Genomic DNA, 17,514 nt, shown 5'->3' with positions numbered 1-17,514 from the left:
AATTGTAAATGCCTTAAAGAAAGTAACGCTCTAGCCGTTATCAATATTTTGCTTAACATTAATTGCAAACCTTCTGGAATCACTTTTTTTATCCGACAATAACATTTCCTTTATCTCCAGGCTTCAAAACATGTAACACGGAAATAAACCTTTAGGGAATCTAAGTTGTTCCCTAGTTAGGGTAGATCATAATACCTGGTCTCGTATGATGTCCATGATTTGGAAAATAGCAAAGAACACTACCAAACGGTTTGTGTATAAATATAAAGCATTCAAGTATAATTATTGTCGGCTACGTGAGAACCTGTTATTTCCTAAAGTTACATCGTACATAAAATTTGTCTAATGACAGTCTTTTGCAAAAAAAAATCGCCATTTGACGTTTCTATTTGAATTAAATCATTTGTAAGTTAAAAAATTAACTTATCTCTACTTTGGGTATTTTCGAAATTTTTTTTGCGAAATTGTCTATTACCGAAAAAGGTATTTACGCATATTTCCAGTTTTAAAAATTGGATATACTATAGAGCGTTTCTAGACCGATAGTATGCTAAAAGTTTTAAGAGTAAATTTATTATATGCATTAAAGCTTTAGCAATTTAAATACGTATGTTTTTTATAAAAAATTAATGAGATTTTGTCAGAGATGATAAAAAAAAATTGTGTGGAGGTATGTTTTATAAGCTCCCCTTCTTTTATCGGTCTTAAAAGTATATAATTTTTTATCTGGTTTACACCCACATTTTGTGCAGCAATTATTTGATATTTCATTTTGAATATTTCTACCAAGATTTGTAAAGAAATTATTAAATATTCCTATATGTTTCTTCTAATATTGACAGTTTTTCCATCGACCTTCAATACTTAACTCTTAAAGTAATTTCTTTTCAAATTCGTGACCTCATTTATTATGTTCCATATCTCATTAATTCATTAATTGAAATTTTGATTTTGGTTAGTAATTTATAATCAATATGGGTTTTTCCGTTGCTTTATTATTAGTTCTCTTGATTTTTACATTTACCAATATAATACAATTTTTTTTAATGAACGTATTTTTCTAGTACTTTTTACAGGTTATTATTAAATATATTATATATATTTAAGAAAAGCGTTAAGTACCATCGTCAGCCTCTTTAAATATTTTCAAGATAGACAAGTCTCATTTATACCTAACTAATATTACTCGAGAATAGAAAAAGATATCTGCAGCATTTAGATCTCATATTATTTAATAAAATCAGAAAATAATAATTGCATAGTGTTTCTTCAAACGTGATAAAGATTTATTTTAAAATCATGTGACTTATTTTTGTAATTTATTTTTTATTACAGTCTATTTGACTAGCAGTTATTATACCTACTTTTTTAAACCACTAAATAATATTATCAAAAGAAAATATGTCTATCACGACTAATGAAGAAACTATCGTTTCTGTCACTAAAAGTCATTCAGATTGCAAAACTGTAGCACAAGAAAAATTCCAAATAATATAGTTTTTACTTCCCGTAATAACCAGATGTAATAATTGTTACTAAACAAGATAAAATTTATGGTTGCAAAATAAAACGTTAAATGGAAACGGGCATAACAGTAATTTTCTTTTTAACCTTAACTCGGAGCGATGTGCAGGTTAAAATTTTCTTGATTCTGTCGATAAAAGAGTTATTTTCTTAGATGGTTTCGACATAATTTTATTGCCATTTCACGCTGAGGCAGTCTTTAAGATTTTATCCGTATTGTTGCCTTGTGGCGTGTAGGAAGACGTAGGTACTATAATAATATTTTAGCAGTGATGCAATCTGATTTTATGAAGTAAACTGACAAAAACACTTACTCGGAATCTATCAATAGAAGAAAAAACAATAAAATTTAAAGCAACAGTAAAAACTACTGCTAATTAAGTTGAGTTAAAACCACAACACGAACTTGAACTTTAAAATGTTAACACGAGATCTTCATTCATGCTTGAATCCGCAATGCAATATTATATTGAATATTTTATCGTAATTAGGTATAACGTGACGAATCTAGGAATATAAGTGAAAGCATCTATCAAAAAAAAAGCGTGCGTGCCCTGACCTATGGATGATGAATGTCAAGGCGAGATTTCGTTCTCTGAAATGGATTTATTGAACTCTTTGGTTAAATGATGCTTTTTTGTTGATTATTTTGTATTTAGGAGATGACAATTAGGATATTTAGAGAACCTTGAAAACGTGTTAAATAAATACTAAGTGATGTGCAAAGTATATTATTTTGAAAGTTTTAATAATACCATCATTGTGATTATTTGAACTGGTAGTCGCCAAGGGCATTGGCTGATCGGGATAACATCTAATGGCATTCATTTTCATCATGATTTCTTCTGATAGACTCTAGAATCAATAGTTAAGTTTCTATTTACTCTGGGATTAATTGGAAATGTTCCGTTTGTAATATCAGCTTCTGGTAAAGTTTAATTTTCCCTAATTTCTTAAACTATTGTGGCATGCAATTATTTATCTAGGTTTTATTTTTTTCCTTCTGCTTTAGATCACCGAAAAGATTTTCTTTGAAAACTTGTAAATTTTCGGTTGCAATTTCAGTTTTCTCCTTTTTATCTGTAACAAATATTACTAGTTTTATTAAATCGCGTTTAGAATTTTTTTTGCACTTTACGAAAAGTAATCTAGTAAATTGCTCTAATTGATTTTCTTAACAGGATACTAATTATATACACACATACAGCATAACTTAAATGGATATTATAATCATTTTTTTATAAATGCATTATTAACCAAAAAAGCTTTAAATATTCATTAAAATTCCAAACTGCAAGTTAAGTTTACATGAAAATTAAAACGTGAAAGTTAAAACCGAATCTCTTATGAATCAGGCAAAAAATAGCTAACGGTCAATTAGTTCAGTAGTTTAGAAAAAATAATATTCATCTATTAGAGGCATTTGCATTTAGTTACGTATACTTGTAAAAAAAGTGTTAAGTACCAAAGGATCATATCGACAAGGTAAAGGATCATGTGACATTTTTAAGTTTCTTGAGTAAATAACTTAAAGTTAGGTGTTTTTGAAGAAAAAATATTATATGATAAAATATTATATAATTTGTGAAAAAGATAGTAATCGAGCCCATGCACGTTATAGTGTTTTATTTCCCATGCGTAACTTACCAGACCGAAGCTACTTTTTGCTTTTATATCATAAGTTTGGATCAAATGTCACTTTTGGAGACCACTAGAACTAATAAACAATTCATATTAATATGTAAAGCACTTGATAATAATGTTTTAGCTTACTTTGAAGTTCATTCGACTAATTCAGTCAAAGATATAGTGCAAGAAAATGGATAAAGTTTGAAAAAGACTTACATCATTCTAAAAAAGCACAAACAGGCAAAAACTTTGTGCTCTATAGATACAGACTTACAGAGACACTTGCGACTGGAGATCAAGAAAGATGCATTCAGTTTTGTCAATGATTAATCAAATCAAGCTTGTTGCTAAGTATTAACGCTGAATTCTTTGGAACAGTGAATTAAATTTTATCAACAGGCGCATGTTTAATAGGAAAAACTCCCACTATTAATTGGTGTCAAAAAAATCCAACGAACTTCTATCTCTGAAATTAGCAGAGACGCTTTTTCTATTTTATCAAAATATATTGACTGGTGAGTGGTTCGTCGACTGTCATACTTCGAAATTTCCTAGATAATTTATTGGATAGACAATAGATCTACTTCCTACAGGTAAACCTTCTACTTCAGATGACCGTTTTTTATTAACTAACATATGCCTCCTTACTTATCTGACATAACGCCTACAGCCTTTTTTGCGGCTATTTAAAAGATGTTGTGTATAAGATATTTTTATATGATCTTTAACGTAATTTATACAATGAATACAATGATATTTTTCTTATCTTCCTCTCTAATGATAAGGCAATAATTACAACTAACTCCTTAACGCAAGCCATTATGACGACTTTGAAAAATAATATTTAATAATAATATGAGTAATAATAAATTTATATTTAATATTATTATAAATGAAAATTATAATTCTCCTTAGCCTAGCAAACTAGAGACATTTCAGTGACAAAATAAAAGACCAAGAGGTGTTAAAATAAAGAAGAAGAAGTAGAAAAGTAAAAAAGTTTTTTGCTTTTTATATTTTTAGTTATAATTTCACTAAAATGGAAAAACTATGTTATCGATAATATTGCAATCAAAAAAAATTTTTAACTAACACGAAATTAGAATAGCTTTAGCCAAACCTAAAATGAAATAATAGAAGAAGAATGAAAATAAAAAACTGTCCGAATAAAGAGTGCTTTGAATTGTTTTAGGGATATTCTAAGGAAATTAGTTAAGAAATAATAAAGAAGAAGCAGAAAAAGGGGAAGAAAAAGAAAAAAAATAAGGAAAAAAAAGAAGAACGAAAATAATAATCAGTTTAACCTTAGCCATTAAAGTGGCTCAATTTTAATTTAATTCTGAATTGTTAGAAATTTGATTTGTTGTACCTTAAATTTCAATATTTTTCCAATGCTGCTATAAAAGTAGATTTTTAAGAGTTTCTTTTGGCATTTTCATATTAAAGTCAAACAAAAATAAATACGTAAGGAGATTAGAGCAGACACTCATTTAGGTCATTCTTTAGGGACTACAGCTCACCTTAAAATAAAAACCTGGCCTGATAAATTAATTCGGAAACCTTTATTATTAAACTTATTTTTGCGACATTTAAACAATAGAAATAACAACATTTAATAAACAATAAATAAAAGTGTAGAGCTTTTTCTGTGTAAATTTAGCAATCATTTTCGATTTAAATCAAACGCAAAATTCTACGAATACTTTTTAGCCAGTTACCTTTTTACTAATTAAACGTATTTTATAACTCGAAGTTGATTTTAAATGAAAAATGAAAAAGGAGCGCAATGCGCGAAATAAAATAGTCACTAAAACAATTAAATATTCGTTTCGATTTTACCCGGTGGGCAATAAAATTTTATTTAAATAATTATTTTAAATTATAACCCGCTGCAACCGTTTTAAATAAATCACTGAAAATTTGTGTTTGAGCCCGATTAAAATAATATATTTTTTGATCTATTGTATTGAGCAATTTAAATTATTTTGTTCAATTTTAAAGCCAGCACTTAAATTTCTTTTGTTTATTCAATTGATTTCATCCTGTAAGCTTTTTTTTTAAATCACGCCATTTATAGTGCGTTCAAGTGTTTTCGTTCCTACTTATAATAAAGACATCAATCAAAGTTACAGAAACATAGTTAAGTAATATTACGGATTTGAAAGAGGTGCTAAAATAAAAAATAAACCTGCTAATTGTTAAATAAATACTATACTGTTAAAGTTATTTTGAACATAAAGGATGCGAGGTCATTTTGTGTACGTCAGATGGGTTTTTTAATATTATTTCTGTTTTAATTAAGTAATAAGGTAACAAAATTGTCTTTTAGTAAAAAAATATTTAAGACTATTTAAGAAGATATAAGATATCCATTTCCTTTTGTTCCATTTTAAGTTCAATTTAAATTAAAAAATATATCTGTAAAATAGAAAATAAAATGTCACTCAATGCCAATTTTCTAATAAATAAATATGCATCTTGATTTTAACAGTATTGCTACATAAAAAAAGATTTATGCCATGCACCTTTTACATTTTAATTTAAATACATAATTTTTTTTATTAAGAACGACCTTTGTGGGTACTAATGGTAAGAGAAGGCAAATAACAGAAGAGAAATGCGCAAGAAACTGCTGCTAGTTACGTAAAAACAAAAACTACAAAAGATTACTTTAGAATATACAATTTAGTTCATATCATTTTATCCACAAGCAATTTTTGGAAAAAACATGTGTACCAATGTTTCAACTATTGCACAAATTGAGAGATATTTCTAGTGATGAAGAAGAAGCTTGCATTAGAAAAATATTTTTAAAATGCCTGATTTTACATAATATTTTGCAAAGTTTTACAGCAATAGTAATACAAGTAATGAAGTAATCCCCATCAAAGTCACGTGCTTACTAACGATGTAGTGTAAAACAACGATTTAGTAAGTAAATATTTCGCCTTTAAGCATCTGTCTACGTAATGATCGATTCTCCAATCTGTATAACCATTATAAGGTATGATAGGAAGGTAAATAATATACTTCAAGTAAACGGATATTGCCAGTTGTAGTAAGTTAAAACATAACAAATCTAGATATTTGCCAACAAAATTATTAAATAAGATAAAAATACTCCAATGTAAAAACTAGTCATAAATTTTAAGATTAGCTCAAACATGCACATAAGAAACCTTATTCTCCGAACTCGTAACAGATGCTGCAGGAGGAGTTGAGAAGTGTGTGTAACTTTACGGGAGATTCTACTAACACTTTCGCCCTATCAATATACACGGGTCCTTCTAAATCAGCAATTTTGTAATTAAATCATTATTGCCAATAAACAACTTAAATAAAAATAGGGAAAAAGAAAACTTCCTAACTTGGCAATTCTACCTCCAATTGAAGAAAATGCTTCAAATTTATTCATGGAGTGGTGATCTGAAGGAATCGCTTCAATTGGGTTGGAAGGTTACTTGAAATGCTCCCAGTACCATAAGCAAGTAGGACAAGCTTTGCAAGAACTGCTTAATAACACTGGGTGCAAATGTTTGAAGGGGTGCCAAAATTCTTGTAGTTTTAGGAAGTAAGAAATGAAATGTTGCCCAATCTGCTATAATTGCAGGGGAGCGTCTTTAATAATAGACAGGATTAAATTTATGACGAAATATTTCTACCAAATTATGACGAGGATTTAGAACGTGTAAATGACGAGGACCTCAAATCGGACCAAATGCTTCAGTCAGCTTATACCTCCAAACGCAGCAAATTCAATTAACGTTGTATGTTTATATATATTTTTAATATCAAAACTTACTTTAAAGCGTTTTGTACCTTCAATTCACTTTTTTCAAATTCACTTAAAGCTGAATAAGCGTTTTTATTTTTGATATTAACTATTAATATAAATTATATAATATATACATATACCATGCTTTTCTTTGAAGTCCCCCCCCCATTTATTTTTTGAATGGGTCAAAAAAATTTTTTGAAACTTGGCATAAGTAAATTGGTCTAAAGATACTATTTTTCACGTCGAACTAGGTAGTTGTAAATTCCAAGATGGCGGCTGGGCGACATCTTGAGTAAAAATTTTAAATAGAAAGGGGGGTCGTGTGGTACCTCATTTTAAACGTCTCAATGAGAACTTTATAACCCTGACATATTAGACTCATATCTTAACTCGTTTCAAAATGGCGGCCTAATAAAAAAGTATTTTTTTTTATTTTAACGTTTTACATTTTTATGATTTTTGAATAGGTAAAAATCAGTGTACGAAAATAAATGCGTCACTATTTAATTTTGACATAAAAACGATAGTTCTAAATGTCAAAATAACACATAAGCGCCATCTTGAATAAATGCATTAAATAGAAATCTTGTGTTACCTCATTTAAAAGGTTTTATTGAGTACTTTTAATATTTATTACATGGACTCGGTGGACTCCGTTTTGACCTGTCTAAAAGTAACAGCCAAAAAAATTCACTGTTGCGATTTTATTAACGTTTTTAATAATAATATACAAATAATTTATAATTTTTGAATTTTGGATTTAAAGATTAACTTTTTGGTTTCTAAAGACTTACTGAACCGCCCTCGTATGTCACATTTCACGTTAAAGGTTATTGAACATTATTTAGACATTCCAAAAACCAAATAGCTATTAAAAAAACTCGAAAAAAAATTTTAAGATATTTTTCCTTAACCGGTAAATTACTCTTGTATCGGTGATTGTTAGATATTGTTTTGTGTGTTTGGCAGTTTGAATTTATTGTTTTTTTCAAAATGGTTAATTCTCGTCCATTGGAGGAAAAAGTAGAAGCAATTTTTATTTATGGAGCAACGCGTAATTTTCATGAGACTGAAAGGGTTTTCAACGAACGTTTTCCTGATCGTCCTATTTGCCGTAAATATTTAAGGGAACTTGTAAATAAATTTACAACTACTGGTACTGTCCAGGATAAAAAACGCCCAGGCCATATGTCTATTTCAAAAGAAAAGCAAGTCCAAATAATTGGCGAAATAATAGAAAATCTCCAACATTCTACTCCAACTGTTGCTGATATCTGTGAAGTTTCAACTTCGACGGCATGGAGAGTTTTAAAAAAAAATAAGTTTCACCCATACAAGATCCAAATGGTCCATCAACTGACTGAAGATGATCCTGACCGAAGAGTGCAATTCTGTGAAATTATGGCAGAGAGAGTAGAAAGGCAACCTACGTACGTGCGCAACATTTGTTTTAGCGACGAATGTACTTTTTTTTTAAATGTCCACAGACAAAATTGTCCATATTGGAGTGATACCAATCCACACATTTTTCGTGAAACCCGATCTCAGTATCCGCAAAAAATCAATGTATGGGCAAGAATATAAGAGAATCATATCGTAGAGCCGCTGTTTTTAGAAGAAAATTTAACAGGTGAATTGTACTTAAATATGCTGGAAAATGCTATCGATCCTCTCATAACAGAAATTGTTGAGGCTAATGTACATGAATTTGACATGGAAATTACATTTCAACAAGATGGTGCTCCTCCGCATTTTGCCAGGAATGTGAGAAATTATTTAAATGATAATTATTTTGGTCGTTGGATAGGTCGTCGGGGTCCTATTGAATGGCCAGCTCGGTCACCAGATTTAACGCCGCTAGACTTTTTTTTGTGGGGATACCTAAAGCAAAAGGTATACGAAACAGAGCCTGCCTCAATTTTTGAGCTACGACAAAGAATCACTAACATTTGTCAAAATATTGAGGCAGATGTATTTGAAAATATTCGACGTGAATTTTCAGATAGGTTATTTATGTGTCAAGAGGTACAAGGAAATCATTTCCAGCATCTTTTAAATTAAGTATTGTTTTTCTTTTGATAAAATGTTTATTTGCTAATTGTAAATTAGTATTTCATTGTATTCTATTAAAAACGTTAATAAAATCGCAACAGTGTATTTTTTTGGCTGTTACTTTTAGACAGGTCATTGAGACCTTTAAAATGAGGTACCACACGACCCCTCTTTCTATTTAAAATTTTTTCTCAAGATGTCGCCCAGCCGCCATCTTGGAATTTACAACTACCTAGTTTACAGTGAAAAATAGTATTTATAGACCAATTTACTTATGCCAAGTTTCAAAAATTTTTTTGACCCGTTCAAAAAATAAATGGGGGGGGGGGACTTCAAAGAAAAGCACTGTATAAATTTGATCAGAATTCATAATAATATAGGATTTCTAAGCATCATGTTATTATTTTATATATTACATTTCATATTGAAAAAATAAGTAAAAATGCATTCATTTTTTAAATTAAAAATATCGTTAATTTTTGTCCTGACCTATTTTTATAATAATTTGGCGAACTATTATGTATATAGATAGTACTCATTCAACGCAGAACTTCATAAATTTTAATTTACGAAAAAGTAAAATTTTCACAGTTTAGGAGTTAGTAGCAAAAGACTGGAAAAAGTCTTATCGAAAATTATTAGAATATACAAATTAATAATACAAGATCGACCTTTGAAAAACTTACGAACAACGGAAATAAAACCTCTGACATGGCAAAAGCAAGATGTAATATAATTTCAACGATCTATTAGAATTGCAGCGGATTAAGATTTGCATGAAGTTGACTACCCTGGTCAGAGGCCCCTTTCTTTAATACGGGCGATATTTTGGTAAACTTCCATATTCTAGGATTTGCTTTTAATTAAGTTAAATATGCGAGTCAGTTAAGACAGTAGGCTTATTTTCAGATATCTAGAAATGCTCGATACTAGTAGACGTTATAAGAATTCCCAAAGAGTGATGCAAGTGATGCAAATATCATCGTACAAAGTTATTGTACCATAAAGCATAAAGCTATATAAAGCCCAGAAGCTGAACGAGTCAGCAAAAATGCATATAATTTGTAATCACTCCATATTTATAGGAAGACCTCTTGAGAGAATAAAATTTATTACGATATAGATCTGATATAGGTGGCTTTTTCAAATAGGTTATTGTCCTTATAAGCCTTCAAGTCGTTTTATCAGATAAAAAACTTTTTCACGTAAGAAACGATATATGAACAAAAACATCCCTGGTCTACGTTTAACTGCTGTAGATAATTTTCATCAAATTTGCTGGTAATAATTTACACTGATTTTAGTTGACAATAATTATTGCAGTGTAGACATATCCTGCGTCCTTTTGGCGATTATATGAAAAAGTATGCCACTATGATCTACGGATGTCTGATACTTTGATGAATTAATCCTTAATTGATCCACCTTCTTTTTAAAATACTTTAAGTTTTCCAAGTACCTTTTGTCTAACTTTGTAAACTCAGACATTTTGTTAGAAGCATTCTTTTAGATGGTTAGAATATTTAAGCATGGTAAGATCTACTGTAAACATGGGCGTCTTTAATGTGCATACTAAGGGACTCAATATAATTACATTTTATATATAATAATGCAGGGAAATTGCAAAAATTTACGGGACAGACAGAAACGATTTGTTACTCATGTTCACCCATACGCACCAATAATCTCTTACCATCCGTGTCCCATAAACTTGAAAGTCTTATTAATGTCCAAGAGACTTAAAGCATCTTGCATAAAATTAATAATCAAATAAAGTTTCTTCTTAGTTTAAACAACCTGTCTGGGATCATAGAAACTTGCAAATGTAAAATACTCGATGGAGAGACTTTGTTAAAACCTTACTTTGTAAGAAGTTTTTTTAAAGGACTCGATATAGCGTGCTCTCCTACGGCTTAAGTTTGAAAGTTTATTAAACATCGGTCGACGCTAACAAGAGAGGCGGGTTCTTTTATGTTTGACAAGGAATTACTTTTTGTGCTAAAGTGTGTTATTAAAAATGTAAAGCTCACGGAAGTCGTGCGCTTGTTTTATGCGTATTTTTTTACAAAACTGATTGAAGTAGTATTTGCATAATAAAGGAATCGTGAGTTCGCTAAGAACATTTACATTGTATAGAATAATCGATATATTTTGACCTAAAAAGATTAGTTTAAAGTCTAGTAACTTTTAAACCTTATTCGATTTTTGTAATATTTTAAGTTTTTAAGATGTTTTAAGGTGATCTTCCTATTCAATTTTCTCAACCTTTTATAATCTGTAAGTATTACATTTTTCCTATATAGATGATTATAATTATATTCTTTAAAATATATAAAATCTCGATAAATGACTACAAAATTATAAAAATTGACGTTTATCTTACGTTGACTTGATTTCTTAGAATTTTTTCACACATAAATCCACTTATATTCTTTGGTTTCTTATCTGCTATTTCCCAGATTTCATCTACTTAAAATAACCGAGAAAAATCTCTATTTTATTTCTTTAAAATCTGAAAATCTTAACAACCCGAGACACGTCAAGCCATCAAGACACCGAAAAGTCTATCTTGTCCCTGCGAAATGACTACTGTACCCAATCAGCCTATAAGACGAGCAGCAGCTAAATTGTTAAAGTCTAGACGAAAAATAATTTTCCGGAAGTTGCATCGGAGAAAAACGTGACTTCTCTCCCGTATATATACGGAAAAAGGGAAAAGCTTTTGTGTTCCCGATTCTCCTCTAGCATCTATACAAGAAATGTCATCAGATTATTGCTTGATAATATGTGAATAACACGATCGCCTTTGACAGATAGAAATAAGAGGAACACAACAACATCTGGATGTCAGATAGGAATTGGAACGTGACTGGAATGAAAACTTTCGCAATGACGCAATATATTGGTTCGGATGGATTTGACAATCTTCGCTCCTTTACCCTTTTAGGGAAATTGCTTTCTGTTATTAAAAACTTAGATATTTAATATGCTTTCAGCTAAAAAGCGACTAGAAAATCATTTTACTGAGAAGAGCTTTTTCACTCGAAGTAAGCGTGATGGAGAAAAAGCTCACTTAAATTCTTTTTTTTTTCATTATTTTTTTCAAAAGAACCCAATCACGAGTGACATATAAAAATGGAACAACGACAATAACAGCGAAAAGCCAGATAGCGAATCGAGCGTGACCGGAATCAAAACGTAAAAAAATTGTCACGGACAGGTCGAAAACGTTAAAATTGGAACTGAAGCAGTTATAACGGATGTCTGGTCTTTTGGCTAATTTTTTTATTACAAATAATTACAGTTATTTCTCAATAATTCATTGTTTTATAGCTATTTTGTAAATATTTATGAAATAATAGAGGATTTGTAAGGAACTGCCTTGTCAATCAATTAAAATAATATTTTGAAAGATATATTAGTTGAATTTTTAAAAGATTTTAATTTTCTAAAGGATTCTAAATAGTTGCATGCGTTTTTAACTTACAATTTTTCGTAATAAAAAAATCATTTTAATTAAATAGCCTATAGGTCCTACACTCATTTCCAAAAATATTTAAAAAAAACCTTATAGTATTTTTCACAAATATTCGATAAACAAAACATTATAAAAAAGTTATGTAGAAAGAAGATTTCCAATATTAAATCCTGGAATATTTTATAATATTTTGAATAGTTAGAATGTCTTAACTAAAAAAAATTGCCTTAAACTCGAGTCTTTAAAATGACGTTTTTAATTACAGTTCAAAATCACCTTAAACATTATTTTTATAATAATAATTGGAATAACCACATCTGATGAGCATAATTTTATTAAATTATTTGCAATCTGCGAGAGTTTTACAGTTAAAATAATTTTATAGTTAAAATTATGGTAAAATATAATTTTTTTTCACAATATTGATAATTGAATTACATACGACAAGCACCATTTTATTGTGATTATCCATTAATATTAAGTCAAAGAAGTAAAATCATATTTTGTTTTAAGAAAATCATTGACAAAATATTGTTTTTTGCTTTTTTTATGCATTTTAATACATATTTGCAGCTTAAGATACCTGGCAATATTATTTTGTAAAAAATACATTGAATGTCGTCAAGATGGTTAATTTTTGGGTTCAAAAGCTGGTAAAATAACTCGTTTTTTTATTTCGAAAAATGTATTCGTAATCGTTCCAAAATATAATTAAATAATAGAGTGTATAGAGGCTTGCCCTGCCAGAAGCGCTTCTAGAAGTACTTTTGTACAGAGACACATGTCCTGCCGGTAGGACTTCTTTCCGCTCATAAGATTAGCCTGCAAGCAGAACAAAACGTCCTTCTGGCAGTACAGGTGCAAAATAAAACATGCAGCCTCATCATCTTAATCAGTGCATGTCTTGCTGGCAGGACTCATATTTAGGCATATTTGTACTTCCAGAAGTTCAATGTTTAAAAACGATTATTTTTATTAACTTTATCTTGATATGTAAGTACAAAATAAAAAATAAAACATTTTAAATGAAACGGTAATATTTTAATCAACTTAATATATAAGGATTTTATAAAAAAAAGGAAATAAATTTATGTTGATAGAAAATTAGGCTGTAGTTGGAAAACACATTACTGCTCGGATTCCACAAGCGCTACATTTGTAACTAGACTTCTGCTGCACATTTCTTATTCTACTGCAGATAATACACTTTCTTTGCACTCTTTGCCATTCATCTTCTTTACTCAGGGTAATGAGAGTGTGTTCTCCAGGAAGCCAATCTTATCTCGGGGGTAGCCGTGCTTCATTATGTACTTGCCGCGGAGGCAGCGGAGTTTCTACTACAGCACCTGTCAATTGGTTATTAATTAATAAGTTGTAATGCCAAAGCTGCAGTAAAATCAGAATGCTTTTTATTAAAATCTTTTTTAAAACATTTATACGCTAGAAAGGCATTTGTCTCTATAATTCCAAACATGCTAGCAAACATTTGATGCTGCCTTCTCTGAGTATTCCATGTAGTTTCTAGAGCTAAGCCGTTTTGACGAATATGGTTATGAATATCGTCTGCGCGGACTCCATCAAAATAATCCTCCACTAGCTTGATTCGCTCCACTTCTTTGATAATGGTTTTTCCGTTAGCATCTGTCCTTTTTTTTCTCGCAGGTTCACCTGGCAGAGTTGTACTGCAAGAACCTCTGAATGTGTGAACCTTCTTGTCACGCCAAGCAACACATGTTAGTTTGATGTATGGATCTGCGATCACACAGGTGGCAGCAATAGACTTGTCTTTTTCTTCTGGGCAACGTATTTTTGCGTCCTGTATTGGATAATTTCGGGTTGCTGTTTTTACGATTCCTAAAAAATTCAGGCCCCTTTTATTGAGCTCTATAGCCGTCTTGACAGAAGCAAACCACGAGTCGCCTACTACAATACGTCCAGATCCATGCCACGGACGGGTAAGTCTCAGAGTTGTCGCAGTTCCTGCGCCCAGTTCTCGTTGCCATTCCTTTTTCTGCATTGCTTCTTTTCCTTCGTTTATTTCAAGCCCTATCATGATTCCAGACTGAACATCAGCAATGGTTTTGCATTCGCAACCGACACCTTTTGGCTTTCTTTGTATTTTTATTACAGCTGGCATACCATCGCGTTCATTATGAAGTCCTTTCCCGTACCACGCAAACATCGATTCGTCGACGGTTACCTTATAGCCCGGGCTGTAAATATCATTCCATTTAGATGTTGTCATATGGAAGAACGCTCTGACTTGGTACCCGTTATCCATATTTTCTTCATTGTTAAGTTCTTCAGCAGTAGGTATTGCAAATGCTAGGCAATTGATGATTTCTTCGAATCGATGTAATCCCATCCCAAACCTTTGACCAAAAGCAGGAGCCGGAAACAAACCAGATTCGGTACTCCAATACTCTCGCTTTGTATGCTTTGTATGCAGTGAATTCAGAGTCATCACATATATAATTCCTAAAGCCTTGTACAGGTCGCCCTTGGTTACAGCTCTTTGGCGCTCCCTCAATCTTGCATTGGTACTTTGGATAATAAGATCTATATCTTCAGACGGAAAAAATGCTAGCCAAAAATCTAACTCAGTCATGTTTGGTATGTTATTAACATGTAATTGGGGCTTATATTGCGCATCTTTGAAAGCATTGATGGTCACGATTTCTCCAAAAGTCCAGGTACAGTCATGAACTGTACCTGGATTACTGAGAATAACTGGCATATACCTCTCAGATTCTGTGTCCATGGTGGATACTGCATAGTCGTCAGCTGAATCTGAATCAGATGATGCAGAGAAAGACGAAGATGACGTTTGGTGAGGCTCATCATTACAGCTGGATATCATGGCATCCGTAATTTTGCGTTTGAGTGGTGGGGCTTTTGTCTCTTATACGCCTTAAAAGAAAAATAAAACTAAAAGAATGGCAATTACGGGAAGTTAGCTATTTATGAGTGAGACACCTAATATTTACAAAATCACCTTCATACCAACCAACAAACACCAACCAACAAAGTTTTTTTCAACACTAAAATCTTAGCCATTCCCAAAAATTAAATTTGTATTTCATAAAAAGAGTATTTTAGCCTTCATTAAATTTTTCTAATTTTTAAAAAACATGTACCTGTAATCCTTACCAAAATAATATTGGCTAGCTCCCTGAATAAATAAAAAACGGGAATGTACGCCGAGATAAAATACAAATGAAATCCTGTACCCCTATTTGCTCTAAATTACAAACATATGCCACTAAAAACTTACCATTATTAGCAAGTCGCAGATGTTTGCAACTAATTTTTGTTTGGTTTCCATCTAATTTCCACTGTACTAATGCCATATTTGTTGTTTTAAACATTTTTTTCACAACGCCATAACACACTGAAGTTTGCCATTTATCCCCAAACTGTGATTTACTCCACGAATTATCATTTTTTGAATCAAAAACCGTAGCGGGTGTAAAAATACGACTGCCGACTTCCATTTTCACGCGTAACTAATTGACAAGTTTAAACTCTTTTAAAATCGGACTCAATACAGATATTGGCGTCATTCAAAAATTCGCTTGTAGGACAATCTTTTACAAATCAGAATATATGCACATTTGTCCTGCTGGTGGGACCTAAAGTCCTAATATTTAGCGATTTCTTACGTACTCAAATGTGCCTCATACGTCCTGCCGGAAGGCCGCTATACTTTTTATCATTAAGTTTCGTAATTACCATTATCATAGACCACAAAAATTGATTCTATTTAAAATATCTGATATTGTTAGATCTGGGAACAAAAATTTTAATTTAAAAGAGAAACAGATAAAATATTAATATTTATGCATTAATTAATACACTAATTAGAGCCAATTACATCCTAAATTATTATTTGTCTATAATAAAATATAATTCCGATCACGGTAAATAATGAGCCTAATTTTATTACTTTTTTTGAAAATCCTTAGAGATGAGAGTAATATTTATAATTAGGAATGGCAAAAAAGTTAATACTTTTACACATACATTTTATTCCTATTGATATAGTTCAAGCTTTCCAAAAATGTTTTTCTTCCGGTGTAGTGATGACACCGGAGACACCACAAATGACCAACAATTTTATTTCAATCCTTTATAATAGATGAGTGAGATCAAAAATTATCATATAGAAAATATGAGTCATAAAGAAAAAGTAAAACAAGTACTAAATTTAATAATTTAGAGGGCCGAGCTTTAAATTTACGCACCAATATACATTTTATCATATAAAGCTAGTAACCACTTTAATATTGATATTATGATCTTATTATAATATATGGTTTCTAAAACTGCATTTTCTCAAATTACATTCTTTTTACCTGTTACATTTAGTTGATGGTATTAACATGTATATCGTTTTTTGTAACTTTTAATTTAAATTAAAATTTTTTTTTTACAATACATGTGAAACTAAAACTCTATTAAATACATACAGAGTACCCCATTAGGCAAACTTTAATTTATGTATCACCAGAAATACTATTTTAAAGTTTAGTTGAATGATTAACATATTTAAGCTAAAAGTATTATCGGATCTAAATAAGGAAATATTAATGAACTCTTAAAATATGCAAATATTTTAAAGAATTGCAATAAAGCAACATTATAGAACATAAAAATCAGATTAAAGTAGTTAAATGTTATTTGCCAAAGTGCTTTTTTTTAATTAAGCAAATGAAGTAACGCCAGGACGTATAGCCATGTACATTTTTTAGCTTGTTTTAAAAAATAGTTAAAGTAATTTGTTTTACCTTAACGTGGAATCGATTTTTGTGGAAAATATGGTGTTTACCTTTATATTTGCTATGAAATGGAAATAAACCCAACTCAAAACAATAATTATGGACTAAATTCTCAGTGCACTTGCTATTGAAAGTATTGAAAGCCTAGATTTTAGCGACGATGATTTAGAAGATGTTCTCCTTTAGGATTTATGAGAGATTCCACAGTCTCCTTTAGGATTTACGAGAAGTATGTAATTTTAGAATCGTCCGTGAAGACTATATGCCTACGTATT

General features: G+C 30.5%; 2 protein-coding genes across 6 annotated transcripts in view; one reads left to right on the top strand and one right to left on the bottom strand.

The window, feature by feature from the left end:
* The window catches only part of LOC126737935 (uncharacterized), a 220,242-nt gene that overhangs the window by 6,781 nt on the left and 195,947 nt on the right, over positions 1 to 17,514 (top strand). The gene's annotated exons all lie outside the window — the stretch shown is intronic.
* Positions 13,822 to 15,321, bottom strand: LOC126737627 (piggyBac transposable element-derived protein 4-like). Its single transcript, XM_050442604.1, has one exon. The coding sequence runs from the start codon at positions 15,319 to 15,321 to the stop codon at positions 13,822 to 13,824; it is 1,500 nt and encodes a 499-aa protein (XP_050298561.1).

The sequence above is a fragment of the Anthonomus grandis genome, chromosome 6 (genome assembly GCF_022605725.1).
Source record: "Anthonomus grandis grandis chromosome 6, icAntGran1.3, whole genome shotgun sequence".
Taxonomy (NCBI): domain Eukaryota; kingdom Metazoa; phylum Arthropoda; class Insecta; order Coleoptera; family Curculionidae; genus Anthonomus; species Anthonomus grandis.
This window is presented reverse-complemented; position numbering and strand designations above follow the sequence as displayed.

Coding starts and splice junctions, on each gene's coding strand:
- LOC126737627 (XM_050442604.1), bottom strand. CDS start 15,321: ATGATATCCAGCTGTAATGATGAGCCTCACCAAACGTCATCTTCGTCT.